General features: G+C 41.1%; 1 protein-coding gene and 1 non-coding gene across 12 annotated transcripts in view; one reads left to right on the top strand and one right to left on the bottom strand.

The window, feature by feature from the left end:
• Positions 1–18,283, bottom strand: part of TPK1 (thiamin pyrophosphokinase 1) — a 343,981-nt gene extending 325,698 nt beyond the window's left edge. For 4 of the 11 annotated variants that reach the window (XM_053217935.1, XM_053217941.1, XM_053217939.1 and 1 more), the window contains exons 1-3: positions 18,197–18,283; positions 18,010–18,061; positions 17,172–17,235 (exon numbers count right to left, since the gene is read on the bottom strand). In XM_053217935.1, coding sequence (XP_053073910.1) covers positions 17,172–17,235; positions 18,010–18,061; positions 18,197–18,268 — 188 coding nt within the window. In that variant the 5' untranslated portion in view covers positions 18,269–18,283. Of the gene's footprint in view, positions 1–17,171; positions 17,504–17,577; positions 17,718–18,009; positions 18,088–18,196 lie in introns of those variants that run through there. The other 7 variants (XM_053217936.1, XM_027075681.2, XM_027075683.2 and 4 more) reach the window with 7 other exon arrangements.
• On the top strand, positions 13,197–13,319 carry LOC113604277 (U6atac minor spliceosomal RNA). Its single transcript, XR_003426152.1, has one exon. It is a non-coding gene; the product is annotated as a U6atac minor spliceosomal RNA (small nuclear RNA).
• Positions 18,284–20,413: the final 2,130 nt, after the last annotated feature.

Here is a 20,413-nt window from a genome sequence, read left to right as displayed (position 1 = left end):
GCAGAGAACAAACTGGTGGTTATCAGAGAGGAGCTCAGTAGGGGGATGGGGGAAATAGAGGGGATTAAGAGGACACCTCCCTTTATGAGCACTTAGAAATGTATAGAAATGTTTAATCATTACATTGTGCACCTGAAATACTGTATACTTGAATAAAATATGTAAAATTATGTCATTGTAAAGTTACTGACTACTACACCCATTTCACTTTTTTAGAAAACATGTGAGGAAATACGAGTACAAGTCCACACGGCCCTGGAGGTTCATTCCTGTCATAGTTCTCTATCTCTAAAAGAAGCTAATTCAACAGGCCAGTTAACAACAAAGGAACTAGCTGCCAAGGAACAGAGGCTCCCACCACAAATGACTCGAAGTTCCCTTGTGTTAGAATAACCTAGAGGTTCCAGCAAATGTGCAACGTTACAGGGTGAAATTCTTCCTCTGGACCCATGTCCAAGGCAATCAAACCAGCTGTGCCCAGCCCAAGATACTTCTTGGATGAGCGCCTGCGGAATCCTGTGTGCTCAGCCACGTCTCTGCTTCTAAGTATCCACCCCCCCCACCAAAAAAAAAACCACTACTGCACAACTGCATCATGTATTATCAAGTTGTGTTTCCCTGTCCACTTTACCCATCCTCCTGCAAGGCTCTAGGCTATGTTTTTGCAGAGGCATTTTCACTTGTGACTCACATCCTTTGACAAATCACTTTAAAGACAATGAAGCGGAGTTCAAAAAAATGTTTAAACTATCTACTTAGTTTACCTTTTAAATTAACAACAAAGTAAGAATTTACCTGGTGCTAAAGTGTAATTTTCAAAAGTTTAAAACCATGACTTTCATGAAAATATAAAATGAACGGATGCAAAAGCTATTATTCATTTCGTTAATTAATGAGGGGATCAGTAAAAATTCGAATAAAGGCAAACAGGATTACTAAAATGAATGTGCTAATAAAAGCAAAAAGATTGTGAATCTATTAGGAAAAGGCTTTGAAAACTGAGCATCAAGGCACTCAAAATGCCTCAGTGAACTAACAGTGCACAAACCACTACTAAGCTGTTTGGAACTAACTTAATAAAAGGAGCTTATGTTTTACTTTTGGCATGGTGGCACCACAAAAAAAAAAAAAAAAAAAAAAGACACCAAAAATACCATAAACACAAAATCTATAACCCTCTGCTATAGAGCAATAAAATATCGGAGTTATTTTTCTTTAGAGCAACAATCATCTGCATCCCTCCTAGACAAAAACATTTTGCACTATTATGTAAGAGTCATTTGCACACTATTTAACTTCTACCCCTACAGAGCTGCCCAAGAGCTCAAAGGAAAGAAAGTGAGTAAAAGGCTTACATCCCATGTACCATCACTAGAGGATCCACTACACAGCACTTCGCTGAAAAAACACCCAGTCATCTCTTTTGCTCATTTACAAGTCATGGACAGTATTTCCATCTTAGGTTACAGTTGGTTCTAACAGGAGTAGAGCAAAAAATCACACCAGGCGGGAGGAGGGATACAGGGGCAGCTACAATCAATGGGTATTTTCATCAAGAACTGCAGAGCGGGCATTACCAGCAAAGGTACACTGAAGAGGACACTTTAATACACTGCTACCATGTAACTTGTTATAACATTTCTGGAAAGCCACCTGGTAACACGTACTAGAAACTGCAGAGGCTCTTATCTTTGAAAAAAAAATTTTTGTATGTTTGTATTTATTTTGAGAAAGAGAGAGACAGAGTACTAGTGAGGGATGGGCAGAGAGAGAGGAAGACAGAATCTGAAGCAGGTTCCAGGCTCCAAGCTGTCAGCACAGAGCCGGACGCGGGACCCAAACCCACAAGCTGTGAGATCATGACTTGAGCCGAAGTAGAACGTTCAACCGACTGAGCCACTCAGGCACCCCGAGCCACATATCTCTGATTCTGTACCTCCACTCCCAGAAATTTTCATTCAACATACAATCAGATGTGCACTAAGATATACACCTACCTCACAGCATTAATTACAAAAACTTAAAAACGTAAAATAACTTCTGTAGATTTCCCACCTTAAAATATGTTTTCCAGAAGCCTTCACTAAGTCCCCAAATCCTTTCTATGTGATCCAGTTAATACCCACCATTCCCCCTAGGAGGTCTCTTACCACACTGCACTCTAATCTGATTTGCTTATCCACTTGCCCTATTGGGCTGTAACTTCCATGAAGGCTTGTGCCATAGAATTCAATTGCTTGAATTTAGCATAATGCTAGTCAGTAGGCACACAGATGCTGGCTCAATGAATAAAATATTATGTAGCCTAAAAATACATACACGAGTATGTTTCCTCCATAAAGATAAAAAAAATAAGTATTAAACATTAAAATTATTATGACAAAAGCCTCAAGTTACCATCTCAACTCTATTGACAGAGTATCAAGATCATATGCAGGTATTTGGAAAAGCACCCAGACTGCCAGCAAAGAGGACACGCACTTCCCATACTGCCGGTGCAGAGAAAGGCACTGCAGTGTCACGGTCAGGAGTGCCTCTCTCTCCCTCTCTCTGCCATGTGTGTGTGCCTGTGTGTCTCCTGGATGCGTTATCACACTATGCATCTCCAAAGAATAGAGCTCTAAAGAAAACCGCTCTATGCAATTAGCTTAAAGGAAGTGTTGGATAATGATAAACATCCTTAATTGTGATACAGACTTTTTAAAAATTATTTTAAAAAGGAATCTGATGTTTCTTGGGCCACACTTCTCAAACTTTAAGAAGACTCATACAGGGGTCTTGTTACAACACAAGTTCTTATTCTGTCAGCCTAATGTGGACCCAAGACTCTGCACTTCTTACCAGCTCCCAGGTAAAACCAATCGTGCTGCTGGTCGGGAGACTGCGATTTGGGTAGCAGTTCTTAAAAGGGCAGTTTATAAATGCAAAGAAAGGTATGCAGAGCTCCATTTTCCTGTTTTTGTTGTTTTTCGGAATCCTAAAGCACCTGCTATCTCCCTGATGATTTTGCAAAAACTTCCTGGTCCAGGATTCTCAATACTCTGTAGATACTACCATTTGAAAATAATGGGAAACACAAAAATAAAAAGAGGGGTCATCACCATAGATCCAATGGAAATCAAAAGGATATAAAAAGGAATACTATGAATAACATTATGCCCCAAAATGGGATAATCTAGATAAAATAAATCAATTCCTTTAAAGACACAATCTGCCAAAACTCACACAACAAATGGATTATCTATCTGAATAGGCCTATATCTATTAAAGAAATGAGTCAATAATTTATAACCTTCCAAAATAGAAAGAACAATTTTCTGGTGAATTCCACCAAATATATAAGAAGGAATTATGCTAATTCCACACAATATCTTTCAGAGGATAAAAGCTGAGGGAATGTTTCCTAACTTATTTTAGGAGGCCAGCATTACCCTAATGCCAAAGCCAGACAAAATCATTATAAAAAAATTACAGACCTGTATCTTTCATGAACATAGCCTGGGTAGCTCAGTCAATTGAGCATCTGACTCTTGATTTCGGCTCAGCTCATGATCTCAGTTGTGAGATCAAGCCCCAGACTGGGCCCTGCGCTGGGCATGGAGCCTACTTAAGATTCTCTCTCCCTCTTCCTCTGCCCCTCCCCAACTCCCAACTCCTGCTCCTGTAGGCACACTCTCCCTCCTCAAAGGGGAAAAAAAAAAATTAGCAGAATGAATCCAAGAACAGTAAAAAGAGAATTATGCCTGACAACAAAGTTAGATTTCAGGTTCAGTCAACATCCGAAAATCAAAATGCAGTCCATCACATCAGTGACTAAAGAAAATTAACATGTCATATGATTATGGGCAGAAAAGAACATATGAAAAAAATCCAACACCCATTCATCATAAAACTAGAAATAGAGGGGAACTTCCTCAACTTGATAGACTACCTACAAAGTACTTACAGCAGACATCATACTTAATGGTGAGAAACTTGGAGCTTCCCCAGTGTGATACTGGCAAAAGATTAGACAGATACATCAGTGGAATAGTACAAGAGCCCAGAAATAGACTCTCATAAATACAGCCAACTGATCTTTTGACACAGGAGCAAAAGCAATAAAATGGAGCAAAGATGGTCCCTTCAGCAAACAGTGCTAGGACTGGACATCCACAGGCAAAAAAAGTAATTCAGACACAGATCTCACACCTTCACCAAAATCAACTCAAAATGGGCATAAACTGCAAAATTGTAAAATTCTTACAAGATAACATAGGAGTAAACTTGGAAGCCCTTGGGTATGGTGATGCCTTCTTAAATACAACACCAAAGGTACAATCCATGGAAGAAATAATCGGTAAACTGGTCTTCATTAACATTAAAAACTTTTGCTCTGGAAAAAGACAATGTCAAGAAAATGAGAAAAGAAGTCACAGACTGGAAGAAAATATTTGCAAAGGACACATCTGATAAAGGATTGTTCTTCAAATATACAAGAAATAGTTAAAACTCAAGAAAACAAACCACCCAATTATAAAATAAGCCAGAGACCTTGACACCTCCCTAGGGAGAGAAGACAGACAGCAAATGAGTATATGAAAAGATGCTCCACGTCGTTAAGTCATCAGGAAAATGCAAATTAAAACAACATGATCACAGATACTATTACAAACCTATCACGAACCTACCAGGATGGCCAAAATCTCAAACATGGACACCACCAAATGCTGATGAGGATGTGGAGGAACAGGAAGTCTCACATTGCTGGGGGGGATGCCAAACAGTACAGCCACTTTAGAAGACAGGTGGGTGGTGTCTTACAAAACTAAACATACTCTTACCACATAGATCTGGCAATCGTGCTCCTGGATACTACCTCTTAGGTCCACACAGAAGGCTGCACACGGATGTTTACAATAGCTTTATTCACAAATGCCAAACCTTGGAAGCAACCAAGAAGTTCTTCAGTAGGTAAATGTATAAACAAACCATCCTACATCCAGACAATGGAATTGTTATTCAGTGCTACAAGGAATGCAATATCAAGCCGTGACAAAACAGAGAATCCTTAAATGCATAATAAGTTAAAGAAGCCCATCTGAAAACGCTACATACTGTATGATAGTATGATATTCTGGAAAAGGCAAAACTATGAAGAAAATAAAAAACTAAGTGGTTACTGGGGGTGAAGGGATTTAGAAAACTAGGCCGACCACAGACGATTTTTAGGGCAGTGAAAATACTCTGTACAACACTTTAAGGATGGATATGTTTTATTATACATCTGTCCAAATCCATAGAATGTAGAACACCAGTAAACTATGAACTTTGGATGGTTATGTAGTGTCAATGTAGGGTCATCAATTTTAACAAATGTACAACTCTGGTTGGTGGATGTTGATAATGGAGGAGGCTATGCGTGTGCAGAGGGCATGTGGGAAATCTAGACACCTTCCTCTCGATTTTGTTGTATATCTACCACTAAAGAAGTTTAAAAAAAAAAAAAAAGACACAAAGTAAAATAAAATAAAGGAAAATACGTTCCCAGTAAGCATTCTTGACAAGATCATCTGATTTTCTGGGAGTAGATTACTGATACCCATACTAGGCTAGTGGATCTGGAAAGTATGAAACTAAAGGAAATTGCTTGAATGTCATCCAGTGCCTAGAAGAGCTCCCGGTACACGGCAGGCACTCAAGTAACTGTTGCACAAATGACTACAGTATTTAGCCTGGAAGAAGAGAAAACAAGAATCTAGTTAAGGTTTTTCAACATTTGAAGACAACTAACTAGAAATCAAAAAAAAAAAAAGTCTCCCATACGATTGTCGTTAGAAAAAAAGAATGAAAGGTCTATTTCAGCTTATTTTAAATACACGTTTTTAAGAATCAGTTGCCCAACAATGGTATGTGTCTTCCCAAATAGAGTTGCCTGAATGTGTTCAAGCAAAAAAGCCCAAACGCTATGTTAGAGGAACATGAAGAAAGACGATAATCTGCCCTGAAAACACTGGGATTTCTGAGGTTGCCCTCGTGCCCTCTGCACATAGGATTCACTACTCACAACATCTTTACCAGATTAGGAATTCCAACAGCAGTTTTCCTACTTTGAATATAAAAAATAAAGTTGCCTCAACGAAAGTAGCAGTTGGGTGGGAAGCCACAACCCTACACAGGACCTAAAAGTAAATCAAAAGCTTAAATTCTCTGGAAGTCATAACAAAGGAAATTATCCCGCTGTGATAAATGAATACCTTCAAAGACGATGGTGTGATAAAGATATAGGAATACTCTCAGAATGAAATCCATTTGTTTAAGCATCTGTTTGCTACCTACAAAGAATAACTCTTTCTGATGGATTTAACCAAGAAAAAAGATAATAAAATTCATTTGATGGGACGCTAATGCAGAAACACACCTCATTTTCCTAGAAAACCTCAAAAGACATCTGGTGTTGACGTATCAAAACCCACCGGTTTTTTGTTTCCTGGGCTTTTTGGGGGTGATCAATCCATAACGTTTTAGCATCGTGAATATTAAAACTGCCCTCGCAACTTCACTCGGTATTTTCAATGGTTTCACCTAAAAGAATGCCATTATTTCTGATAATGCTACCAAGTATCAATTGACAAGATTTTTTTTTTTTAAGAATTAAGATTATTTTTAAACTCACTTCAGAAGCTTTAGTTTCTAAAAGCATATAGCTATTAAAATGCTAATATGGAAAGACGATGCCACAGAGGCTTAACACCAGTAAAACACAGGAAATTGACTCTCTAGATGATGTGGAAAAGCTGGCTTATAAAGTTAATGAGATATTACTTAAGGCAAAAGAAACAATTTGGCCGTTAGCAATGAGGACAAGCCAAACATGTTTGTCATCAAATATAATGACACTAATTAAAAGAACGACAGAAACAAATATGAAAATCAATGAAAGTACGGGAAAAAATTAAGCCACCTCAAACATGCAAAGTGAAGTTAGAGCAGTAAATCTTATTAGCAAGTTAGAAATAAATAAAAGAGACTAAAAAGGAAAAATCCCAACAATTAGGAGTTATACACCAAGGGAAGTGTGACTAGTCAAAAGAAGTAAATTTCCTATTCAATGTCCAACTACCCGGGATGGATTTCTAATACAGCAGAAGAATGAAGAGGATTAAGCCCTGAAACTCGAAAATCCACCACTTTGTCTCTTAGATGTCCTAGCTAGCCCCAGATGACAAAAATATCACAATCCTTAAGCAGCAGCTTTGCTAGAGATTTCTTTGCCATCCACAAAAAAAAAAAAAAAAAACCTTGCCAAGTTTTCCAAGTTTCAAAGTAGGCCTAGTGCTTTGATTTACATAACAAAAAAGCCACCCTGATTTCAGGAAAAAAAACAGTCAGAAAACCAAGGTTTTAGTCCCAGTTCTATCTCCAATACCCATTTCCAAAGGCTTCTCCTAAGAAAAGGAATATTCTATTCCCGGTGTTGAAAGGTCATTCCAGAACTATTAGTTTATCAGCTGGCCCTTGCCAATATGAATAAAATGTATGACAACTTATCACTGTATATAGATCATATATTATCGTTAAATACAGATCAAGTGTTAATCAAGAAAATTTAGCATCTGAATTCGGATGTGCTCCAAGTATCAACTACACACTGGTGTTGGAAGATTTAGTACAAAAAATGTCAACTACTGCAATACTAATTGCTTATTCTGATTACATGTTGCAATAACATTTTAGATACTACGTTAAACATAAAATTAAAGTTAAGTTCACTTGTTCTAGCTTTTCAGTAAGGCTACTGGAAATGTTTAAGTTACATGTGAAATTACATTTTTATTGTATTGCATTTACAGTAAGGTTTGTAAATTTATTCTTCTACAGCATCTACTGAAGTATGGCCCATAACAAATACTCAAAAAACATTAAATGAACAGAGAAAATTTAAATAGAAGCATAAAACAGCAACAAAGTAAGATCAAAATTGACTTTTTGATTCATGTACCAGCTATATTCTGTTGGAGTGACACTAAAAACCTCCCTTATTTAGTAATTGTGGCAATTCTGAAATAAGGACCAAGACAACAACAACAAAAAACCTCTCAGCTGAATAAGTGAATTGGCATACCTAATTTGTTTGGGGCTGCATTATGTCCTCCCGGAATTGCTGTTGAAGTCCTACACCCGTACCACAGAAAGTCACTGTATTTGGAGACAGGGCCTTTAAAAGGCTGATTAAAGAAAAATGAAGTCCTATGGGCAGACCTAATCCAATAGGACTGGTGTCTTTATAAGAACAGGAGATTGGGGGGCGCTTGGATGGCTTAGTCAGTTGAGCGTCCAACTTCAGTTCAGGTCATGCATGATCTCACGGTTCGTGGGTTCGAGCCCCGCGTTGGGCTCTGTGCTGACAGATCAGAGCCTGGAGCTGCCTCAGATTCTGTCTTCCTCTCTCTCTCTCTCTCTCTCTGCCCCTCCCCTGCTCGTGCTCTGTCTCTCTCTCTCAAAAATAAATAAATGTTAAAAAAAAAAAAAAAAGGAGATTGGAACGCAAGTAACACACAGACCAAGAGGCAATTCGTGACAAGTGAAAAGGCAGTCATTTGCAAACCAAGGAGAGAAGCTTCATAAGAAGTCACAGCTGCCAACACTGATCTTGGACTTCTAAATGTTTTATTATTTATTTTTATTTTTGAAAGAGAGAGAGAGAGACAAAGCATGAACGGGGAGGGGCAGAAAGAAAGGGAGACACAGGATCCGAAGCAGGCTCCAGGCTCTGAGCTGTCAGCACAGACCCCAATGCGGGGCTCAAACCCATGAACTGCGAGATCATGACCTGAGCCAAAGTCAGACGTTCAACCGACTGAGCCCCCAGGCACCCCCTTGATCTTGGACTTCTAACCTGAGAATTATGACAAAATAAATTTCTATCATTTAAGCCACCCAGTCTATGGTACTTTGTTATGCAGCCTTAGTACACTAACACATTGTTCCAAACACATAAAGTTTTCCAATAACCAAGTGGAGTTTTGGCTTTTACACTTAAAATTCAGTTCCTCACTCACACTAGCTGTATTTCAAGAGCTCAAAAGCTATATGCAGCCAGTGACCACTATATACTGTACAGTACAGACCTAGAGATGAGACCAAACCAAATTTCCAAAAAAGAGTACTTAACTAGTTGGGAGAGGTGACCAAAAAGTGTGTTACTACTACATATGGAAGCATTTTTAATCTTTAATTTTAAAACAAAATGTAAATGCAAAGGACTGAAAACCACCACTAGGTTATTATTATGATATGCTGAGTAGATTAGAGAAGGGAGTTCATAGTCTAGAGCTATCTTTGTTACATCTGAATGTCATCACCAAGGTTTCCTGCAAATTACAGCTACTGATGTAGGTGGCCAGGATACATTTATCATTATGAACAAGTCCAACTGGAGAATGCTAATACTCATCCTTAGATTTTATTATACCTTTTGTGGCTTGATCAGCCATTTTCAATGGAAATCAAATTCCAGAAATATAAGAGATGGCATGAATACTATTCAGAACAGGATATTCCTGGATTCATTACCATTTAACCATGAGGCATCAAAAACTATGTCTACTATTAATAATTTCATGCATCTGTAAATAATAGTGTTCAAGAAGCATGGAAGAAAAACACAGAATTCAAGAAATGAAGAGAATAGTTCTGCTAGACTTGCCTAACAGGTCTGAACACATTTACTAAAATAAGTAGGTCCCTCCTTTAAGAATTAGAAAAATGAATGTAGAAATTCCAAAATGTAATTATCAGTATAATAAAGTTCATCTACAGGAAAGTATTTTACATTTGTGTAGTGTTCTACTTCTTAAAACTTGCTTTTTATACTTTAATTTGCCCAAGAACTTCATGTTCAGATATATTCTTCTTTTATATAAAGAAACTAAGGCTCTAAGAAATTAAGTGACATGCCCGATGTCATGTAACTTGTAAAGGACTAAAACTCAAACCTTAGTCTTCTAGTTCCAAAACTTTGGAAGCTTCACCTTGTTAAAGCACTAAAACTATGACTAGAACAGTAGTATGTAAATGTTAGTTATAATAAAAATTGTTAATACAATTACAGTGACTTGATCAAGTGTGTACTGACAATACTTAAAATGGTAATTAAATTCAGCATAAATCTCAACCATGGTAATTCAGTTTAGAAGAAATAACGCCTGAGAGCATTATGGTCACAGGAATCTTTTTTTTTTTAATTTAAATGTATATAATATTTTTGCAAATTACCAAGCAGTAGATAGAAGGCTTTCTAGCATAAAATTTATTTATGATGATCAGGTTAAGTGGAGAAAATAAAATGGGGCTTTAAAACCAGAGTTTATTTTTAAGTGAATAATGTTTCATATCTAATTGCTTTATTTTTCATTCCATCAGATCCATTTAAGAGTGACATAAAAGTGATTTATTTAGAATGTCAATAGTCAACATTAAGGGGGATTTAAAAAGTGAGAAACAACCGAACTAGATTTAAAGACGGTCACCTGCTCAGTCAGTTGAGCACCCAACCTTTGGTTTCAGCTCAGGTCGGTTCGTGAGATTGAGCCCTGGGTCAGGGTGTCTGTGCTATCAGCACAGAGTCTGCTTGGGATTCTCTCTCTCCCTCTCTCTGCTTCTCTCTCTCAAAATAAATAAATAAGCATTAAAAAATTCAAAATAAAAAGACTGAAGAATGCACAGTCGGTCCAAGTTTGGAATGAGCAACTAGAAAAGGTATTTTGCAACAATGGGAGAATTTAAATATGGATGGGTACTATGAAATTTTATATGGGGAAAATGGAGTTATGAATTGAACAAAACAACTTACAGTATGTTCTCGTTTAGGTTTAAAATACCTAACTGTATAATTATACACGACAAATATCTAGAGGGATATAAATACACATACACCACTTATACATACATGGTAGGAACAGTTATAACCTCTGAGAAGCTCGAATATGGCGTTTTTACTTCATTTTTGTTTATCTGTATCTTCTAAGTTTTTATGATGCATATGTACTATGTTGTAAAAATAAAAATTTAAAAATAACATCAGTATTTTTATTAAGCCAAAAATGAAAAACCTCTCCATTGGCTGTGTCTCACGTTTGTGAAATAAGCACATGTGAAATAACTATCTCGAAGATGGTTTGACTCTTGTTATTTTCGCTGTGAGGTGTTTAAAATAAATCAACTTTACTTTCAAACATATGGAGCTCTGAATATAAACCTTCACAATAAAAAAAAAAATCAAATGATCACAGACACTGAAGAACAAAGCAAGGAAAAGTCCCTATTTATAAAAGTATTTTGAAAAGCCATCCCTCTATTTAGAGAGTTTAAAACAGCAATTGCATGCTCATGCCAGTTAAATATTATTCATCATGAATCTAAAACCTTTAGATAAAAAGTTAAGAAGGCAATGAAAAAATAAAAATGTTTGTATTCTTCCTATACAACAGCGTTAAAATGCTTTACAGGTATTCTCAATCTTCACAATCACCGTCCTTGGAAAGTCTCATTCTCCCTATTTCATTGATGAGAAAACTCAAGATTTAAAGAACTGGATCCAGAATATATTACCTATTTGGTAATCGTTTTGCAATACTGAACACATACATCAAATTATTAAGCTGTACCCCTAAGACTAATACCATGTTATGTAAATTATACCTCAATTTTTAGAAAAGCAAAAACTCCCAAAACTGATTTTTAAATTTTCTTGAAATGTTTATTTTTGAGACTGCGCACCCATGCAAGTTGGGGAGGGTCAGGCAGAGAGGGGTATAGAGGATCTGAGGCGGGCTTAGCGCTGACAGCAGAGCAGAGAACCTGATGCAGGGCTCGAACCGGCAAACAGTGAGATCAAGACCTGAGCCAACGTCAGTCACTGAACCAACGGAGTCACCCAGGCACCCCCTACAAATTGATTTTTTTAAAAAGGAAGGATGGGGTGCCTGGGTGGCTCATAAAAATGAAGACTCTTGATCTCAGGGTCATGAGTCCGAGCCCTACGTTGGGTGTATGCTTAAAAATAAAAATGTAAATAAAACTTAAAAAGCGCCCCCCACTAGAAAAATGCAAGAATCATAAATATTTCACAAAATATCTGCAAAAGGCCAGTAAACATGTGAAAGATTAGCATTCTGACATAAAGGAAATCTAAATTAAAATCACAGGGATACCTCTACACACCCACCAAATGGATAAAATTTAAGACTAATTCCAAGGACTGGAAAAGAACATTCTAGGGGGTAAATTTAGCATGAGCTAAGGCAAGAATATCAAAGCTGGAACAAATGTTCACAAAAGTAAACAGTGGGTAGTTTACTTGGCTTGGGCACAGAGGGGGGGAAATAAAAATGTATTCTGGAAAAGTAACTAGGATTCAGAACTTGGAGGGTCTTCAAGTCCAAGAGGACTTTAACCCATATAGGATCAGCGAACCGTGACATGGATGACAGCATTGTACAGAATGTTCCAAGTCGGGAGGATACAGACACTTTCTTATCTTCTACCTTGCATTGAATTTCTCTCTCCTCACCAATCTGGTTTTGCCCTCCTTGCTCAACCCCAGTCTCCACCTGCACTCTCCAATCTCATCAGACCTCCTCCCTTCTCTCACCACCAGGTCAGAAGAGGCACGGAGCTTTCACTGAAGGCACATCACCTGCGCTGCTCTTCTGCTTACCTGAGCCTTCTCTCAATTAAAGCCAGTGCTTTTGCAGAGATGCAGCCGAGGTCTTTCCACCCCTAGGTTTCCTGCCTACTCCAAACTGCCCTCATCTCCTTCCCCCGAGCCCCAACCTTCCCTATGTAGGTTCCTGTAATACATAATTCAACATCTAACTAGAATCCATCTTGTTTTGTTCTCAACTCTCCAACCAGACCATAAATTCATGGATAGAAGGGATCACCCCTTTCCCTTTTGTACCCCCGCAGCACCTACTATCAAAGAACATACACTAGCTAGTGGTCGGTGCCTCTTGATAACAAATGCAAACATACTCTTTCATCTAACAATTCCACTTCTAGAAATTTATCCTACAGATGTATTCATATATATGCAAAAACACTATGATCAAAGATATGCATTGCAGATTATAACACTAGAAAAAACCTAAATGTCTATTAAGAAAGACTACTTCATTGGAGACTGTACTGCCTATTAAAAAGCAAAACTTGGGGTGTTGTATGCAACAAGGTCAGCACTTCCCTCGACGAGGACGGAAGAGACCCTCAGGCTTAACAATATGCACACACACTTAAGGCACTGCCACCTACATCTTGGCATCTAACCATCGTTTTTCTTTTTTAATCATTAGTTTCACACCTGAAACTAATTACATGGTAACTACACTGGAAATAAAAAAAAAAAAAACTTAGGACATCTACATACACAGATCCTAACAAGTGAAAGTAAGTGAAAAAAAGTTGCAGGAAAAAGGTAAAACAGGTCCTATCTTACATATATACACATAGACACATAATCTATAAAAACATGAAATTTTAGAATGATAATCTCTGGCATGTAGGATGGACTTTTTCACTTTAGAAACTTCTGTTTGGGAAAAAAAAAAAGTTGAACAAGGAAGACATGCTACGTATGTAGGGAAAACTACCTATATATTTTCACTCACTGCCCCTTAACAGTAATATATAATTTATACCATGAATCCATTTTCCCTAAAACAAGAGTAATAATATGCTGAGGTGTATGTACCAAAATGAATATTTAGAACATATGCCAACGGTTAGTAGTGGTTATTTCTAGAAGAGGGATTTCAGGAAACTTTCCTAATTTATATCAGAGGTTGTTCTTTAATAAGCACTTACTTTAGTTACCAAAAAAAAATTTTTTTTAATTAAAATCTCTTTCTCTGAGCTAGGATCCCAGAGAGATCAGCATGTCGGTCCACTTGGCAATGAGTTACGAGGCCCAGCTTAGCTGTGGGACTGCCCACTGGTACTAAATCTGAGTAAGCATCACAGATCACTCAGGTCTACAAATCAGACCCACAGAAGTTACCAACTGAAAAACTACTTCTCTACTAGGGAAGTACTAAATGTCTGTTTGATGAAGAGAATACCTCTCATGTAAAGTGAAACTTAAATAGTTACTGAATCGCTATAAAAGGCCAGGCAATGCACTGGTTCCTCATAATACACTCACTGTTCTGTTTTTGAAGATCTCTTAGGTATTCAGAGTCAACCGTAAACTTGCCTGAGATAAGGCAGAAATCCCTACATCCTTTCACCCTCAGTGGAGGAAGAAACTAGGAGAACCACTAGATCACAGAGAATCTCCCAAGGGAACACTGGATTCTGTGAGGGCAGATCTGTGCTTCATAAAGATATTACAGTCACTGTCCATGCTCTTGTCTAGCCAGGAGCTTACAGGTGTCTGACCTGAGGAGTCCAGGCCTTCTCCACTCTACCTTTCATAGAAACAGAGCGAGCAGAACTGCTTGTTTTTCCTACAATTTATTGCTCCAAATTTTTCCCATCTCTGCACTGACCCTAAGATCCAACTGCCATCTTGCCCTCCCCTTAGACTTGCTCAATAGCAACAGCTTATCAGTATGGATGCTAAGTGCTTTATAGGCATTCAAACTAATTTATACTCCCAATAACCCTGTGAAGTATTTGCATTTTACCTGTGAACAACCTGAAATACAAGGTCTGATAACTGGGGCTAAAAAGAAAACCACAGGCTCAAATGAGAGTCACTTAGGCTAGGCCAACCCAACTGCAATTTCGACCTCACCCAGGAATGTGGTCTTTGGTCAGTCAGGAATGATCCAGTGGGCACCCATGAGGCGATCTGTTCACATGGGCAGATCTCCATCTCCCAAAGGAAGGTCACCATCCGAATAATTCTTTCTCTGTTGATTTCCTTGTCCCCCTTTCAAATCCTTTCCCTTTCCAGAGCCATCTGGAGCTGGGATGCTGCTGAGAATTTCAGGAATTGGTTAATAAAGCCAATTACATCTTGAAAATTCACTCGGTTGAGTTTTTGTTATTGAACACTGTAAGCAGTGGCGTAACTAGGGTTTAAACCAAGAGATTCAGATTCCTTGACTCAAACTTTACTATACTACACTATCTCCACGAACTATTCCTTTCAACCTAGAAAACACGAGAAACCTTCAGTCAGCTGTTGCCACAAAACGAACAAATCTTTTCGAATTTCTAAAAACGGAGTTTTATTCAAGGCCAACTCAAAACAGTTGCCCTGGATACAGGACTGTCACAAAGAAGAGAGTGCTCCAGCAAAGGAACATTTGGTGTAGGGTTATCAGTATTTTTCACATAAAAGGTTACAAACCCCCAGACAAAGGATGTTTCAGAAAGTTGCAGACCTTAAATTTCTAGAAAATGCAGGACTTTAATTTTATGGGGACCAGGGAAGGGTCTTCCTTTTTTCTTACCTTTTGTATTCAGAACGCTCCTTTCCGGTTTTACCTAACAGATGTACAATCTGTGCTCGGGTCACAAATAGAGCCCATGCTTTGAGATTCTGCACAGTCTGACCTCAGTAAATGTTAAAGTGTAGCTTCCCAAGGAGCCCAGGAGCGGGGCCCAAATATATAAAAAGTTGAAAATTTCCTTGATCTCAGTAAAGCACTTATGTTTTCACAACACAGCTGATCAACAAGCCACATGGTTCAAGTGTCCACTCGAGGAAATGCTGTTGGTTTGGCTACTACTGAGTACTAAGAACTTGATTTTGCAAAATATTTGCCCACACCTTTTTTCTGTCAATGCTTTCCTCAAACTTTTGAAAAGCTGTTTACACAAATTCAACGCTCGACCTTTTAACAGGGTCAAACAGATCTGGGTTCAGATTCTAGCTTTGCTCCTGCTTTCCTTCTCTTGCAAGTAAGTTATGAGTGTCTATGTGAAAAACTCAGCCTAGTGAAGGAATGCAGAGTTAAGAAGTCAAAGTCCCCCGCTTCTATTCTTTGTTCTACCATCAATACTTCCAGGTTGTGGAACTGGACAAGTTCAAATCAAACTCAGTACCCTAACAAAGCCCATTTATTCATGTGTTTATAGTAAACTTTAAATTATGCATTGTGGGGGCACCTGGGTGGCTCAGTGGGTTAAGCCTCAGACTTAGGCTCAGGTCTTGATCTCATGGTCTGGGAGTTCCAGCCCTGGGTCAGGCTCACGTTAGGCTCTATGCGGACAGCTCTGAACCTGGAGAACCTGGAGCCTGTTTCCGATTCTGTTTCCTTCTCTCCCTACTCCCTCCCGGCTCCTGCTGTCTCTGTCCCGCAAAAATAAATAAATATTAAAAAAAAAAAAAACTTAAATAAGATAAATTATGCATTGTTTAACTATATGAACTGATAAAAGAGAAGCTCTACACCAGTAGAAACTGAAATATATATATATATATATATATAAGAAATATATTAAGGTTAAGAAATGATTGGAGCACGTGCGTGGCTCAGGAACCAGCTGAGTTGCTTAAGCATCCAATTCTCGGCTTTGGCTCAGGTCACGATCTGACTTTTCGTGGTCTGGAGGCCCGGGTCGGGCTCTGCAGCGGGACAGCCTGGAGCCCCCTTCGGAGTCTCCCTCGCCCCCTCCCTGCCCCTCCCCCACTCGCAGTATCTCTCAACCAAAAGAAAGGTGCTCGAGTCAATTACACAGGCGCATGAACGCAGCCTCACAAAACCGCTGCTTTCCATCCAGCACTCTGTGAATTACAATAATTTTGAGCTTTAACATAATAAAAATCCTCGAGTGAGTGTTACGGCTTTAAAATGTTTTGTATGGCCACTTTCTAACCTTTTATTGGAGAAGGTGACTGCCTTCAACCCCCTCGGTGTCTCCCAATCTAGTTCCACAGCAGCTCAAGCGGTCAGAGGCCTAGGGGCTAACGTTGCAGGCGGCGCGCCCTCTTCCCCAGGGGGGCGGATCTAGTAAACCAAAGTCACTGGGTCCTAACAACGCCAGGTGGCAAGGACTAAGGTTTAGGCTTGTTTTTTTCAGGTGGGGAAAGTGACGCAGCAGGGAGGCTGGCGGGGTATGCCTAAGGCTGACAACTCGGGAGTCCAAGGCCAACTGCAAACATTTCTGGTCTAGAAGCCTCTCTGGGCTCCGAGGAGGGGCGCGTCAGTGACACCGAAACGTGGACAAAAGTACAGTACCGGTGGGAAGCAGGGGTTCCAACGGGGTAAAGGCATGCTCCATACCGGACTAGAGGCCTCTGCGCTAAGAGAACAGAAACGCCACGTTAGTATGTCCCCTAGCTAATTAAACAGCGCGCGAATTCGCCACAGCGTCGGCCGCGTCCATCCCGCACCCCGGCGGCCGCTTCCGGGCGGAGCCCCCGCGGCGCCCTGGCGCTGGCGGCCCGGCCCGCGCCGCCGGGCGGGGAGGAGCCGGGAGGGAGACCGGGGCGGGAGCGACGCGCGCCTCCGGGGGCCGCCGCGCGCCTGCCTCTCCCCCTCGCCCCGCCACCATCCGGGCACTGAGGAGCCAGAGGCGGCCGCCCCCTCCCCTCGCCGCCCGCCCCAGGACGCGGGCGGCGCGCCGAGCGGCGGCCGCACTTACACAATGGCGGGTGGAGCCAGCGGCGAGCGGAGCGCCGGCTGCGCGAGCGAGAGCGATCGACCGCTCCGAGCTCAGCTGAGGAGCCTCGGCGGCGCGCGGCAGGCGCTCGCTGGCTTAAGTAACGGGCGCGCGGGGCGGCCCCGCCCCCTTCCGGAGCCGGCGGCCCGCGCGAGCCGCGCGTCCCCGCCGGGCCGCGCGCGCCCGGCGTCGCCGGCGGTCCGCCCGCCCCCTTCCTCCGGCGGCAGTCGCCTCGTTACCCTGGTTCTGCCCTCCCGCCGCCTGTGGCGTGTCTGCCCGGCGTTCTTCGCCGTAGTTGGCCAGGAGGCCGCGGTTAGCTCGAAACCGAGCGGCAGCTTCCCCAACCTGGCTTCACAGCCCAGCACACGCCCCAGTTTTCCAGAGCCCAGTCCCCTGGTCCTCACGCTCTCTGACCTCCTGCTTGCTTGTCAGTATCCTTACGGAGCACGCCCGCGTTCCTCCCCTCCTGCTGAACATAATCAGAGAAAGTTGTCAAAATTAATAAAGGGAAGCCTCACTAAAGTGGAGCCCTCAGGCTGTACCACTTCCTGCCAATTATAAGAAGACTTGCCAATTGCAGGGAGAATTGTCAATTACAGACCCCCACGGAAGAATCTTCAACGGGAAGGAAGCCACAGTCCCAGGCCTCAGCAGGAAAAGATGTTTGTCGCATCTCCTAGCAACCCCAGCAACTCAACCAATGAGAAACCTTCATCACTTTTCTCCCTTGAACTTCAGTGAACTTTCGGTTCAAAGCAACCCTCCCCAGCTTCCTTCTTCTTCCTGAAATAACGGTCCTCTCCTTTGCTGGGCTTGCCAATGGTTTGGCCACAGCTTGCACGTCCTGAATTGCAATTCTTTGCTATTCCCGGATAAGCGCGTTTTGCTGACAAAATAACTTCCTGTTTTATCTTTAAAGGTCAATAAAGATTTCGTTGGAAGAAATTTTGAACCGCATACTTACAGCTCCATTTGCTCTAATACTCCTAGGATGGAGAGCTCTGTTGCCGTGCAGCCTTTTCCAAAACTGAGCAGCCCTAATCGCCAGAAAAAAAAAAAAAACATTCTTACTGGAGGCAAAAATCCCCTCCCTGCACCTGTCACTGTTCTGCCCCACTCCCAGGCCCACCGTGGGTTAGAGGGATCCCTGGTTCTCATGACTATCTTGGAGGTATTGAAGAGAGTTATTACTACCGTAGAAACCAAGATAGAGTCTCCTGTCGCTGATCTATGTGAAGCAGTGATGTAAGCAGCCAAAGAGTAGCTAAGGCCGGATATGGCCATAAATACCGCAAGCTGAGGATACCCAGAACTGATAACTAGCAAAAGCAAAGGAGGTCTGCAAAGGCCGAAGACTGATTAAACGCCTTTAAAAAGAGAGGATCTTTGCAGCAAACTGTCAGACTGTCTAGATAACGGTCCTTTCCTGTCTGACCACATCAAAAAGGCAACTGCCACGGAAGGCTTTACCCTACAGATCTCTGAACAGAGATTCTCCACGGCTTGAACATAATAAGCAGCACGTGCCAAGAGCACACCCTGACTGGTCCGAGCCCTTATCTCAACTGCACACTCCCAGACTGACTTTGACTTTGATTTTGTTAACTTCCCACCCCTTGCTGTATCTCGTTTGTTGGGTGACTCTATCATATGCTTTGCTTTGTGTGACATGTGAGAAGCCAAGTCAAACAGGTAGCAAAATGTCACTGACTTTGAAATCCTGAACCTGCTTTACAATTATGTTAATCTTGCTCTGTGACTGAATAAAGTCGACATTGCGGAAATTCATAACTCATGTGTGCACCTCCATAGCACGCTCGCGACAACTACCTAGGCTTTGCCTTTTCTAGGTGAAGCCCAGTTCTCTCAAAGTTCTAATGGGATGTGATTTTCAGACTCTGCTATCCTGGTTCCCATTCTCCGTGTTTAATGTTGCTCATAAATTGTGGGTCCAAGAACTAGTGAGAACTGCGCATCCCTCAGCATACAGCAACTCCTGCAGACGCCTATATGACTAAGACACCTGACCGACTTCTAGTGCGACTTCTACTTGCACGGGTCTGCCCCCAGGTTGACCCCAGGGCTGCTCCCCCAAACCCCATGAAGTGTCTGCCTAAGAAAGCTGGTCAACAAAAAAACCTGGAATTGCAGGATTTGGTCAGAGCCATTGGAAAAGCTTTATCATGCAGTTTGCAAGTGGAGAAATGCCATTTTCACCTACAAAGAGTAGGCTCTAAAAGGGAAGGATTAGGCTCAGGTTAAATAGACAAAACACACAAATTCTGTGCCTTTTATGGAGACTGGTCAGACTCCTGTCTCAAACAACAAATCTCCGAAGCAGAATGGCAAGCAGGATACAGTTCGATATTTCCAGTGGTCGTTTCAGAATGTGGTGGCCTTTGGAGAGCATGATACAATGTGCTGCAGGGGTCTTTTTGCAAATTTTGCTGAATTTTGTGCAAGCCTGTCACCTTAGGCTGTGTGACTGGCTTTGTTCCTCATGGTCATTTGGCCCGTTTAAAATTTTAGTGTTTCCTCCCTTGGCATCAGGGAACCCATCCTGTCCGTCAGTTATTACTTTCTGATCACTGGGGTCTTTTGTTCCCAACCTCATGGCTGCCAGAATCACTATTTGTTCCAAGCAAACCTGATGAGGCCCTGACCTCTCAAAGGGCTTACAACCGTGAGCATGTATCTCTAACTCAGAAGTCTCTCTCTCTCTCTCTCTCTCTCTCTGGGAACCTGAGAGTCATTTCTTTGAAATATAGTCCACAGGAAGGATAGGGCCTTTGTTTCTCAGTCTCTGTTGGGGGATAGA

The sequence above is a fragment of the Acinonyx jubatus genome, chromosome A2 (genome assembly GCF_027475565.1).
Source record: "Acinonyx jubatus isolate Ajub_Pintada_27869175 chromosome A2, VMU_Ajub_asm_v1.0, whole genome shotgun sequence".
NCBI classification, from domain to species: domain Eukaryota; kingdom Metazoa; phylum Chordata; class Mammalia; order Carnivora; family Felidae; genus Acinonyx; species Acinonyx jubatus.
Note: the sequence above shows the minus strand (reverse complement) of the source record. Positions and strands in the feature narration are given on the sequence as shown.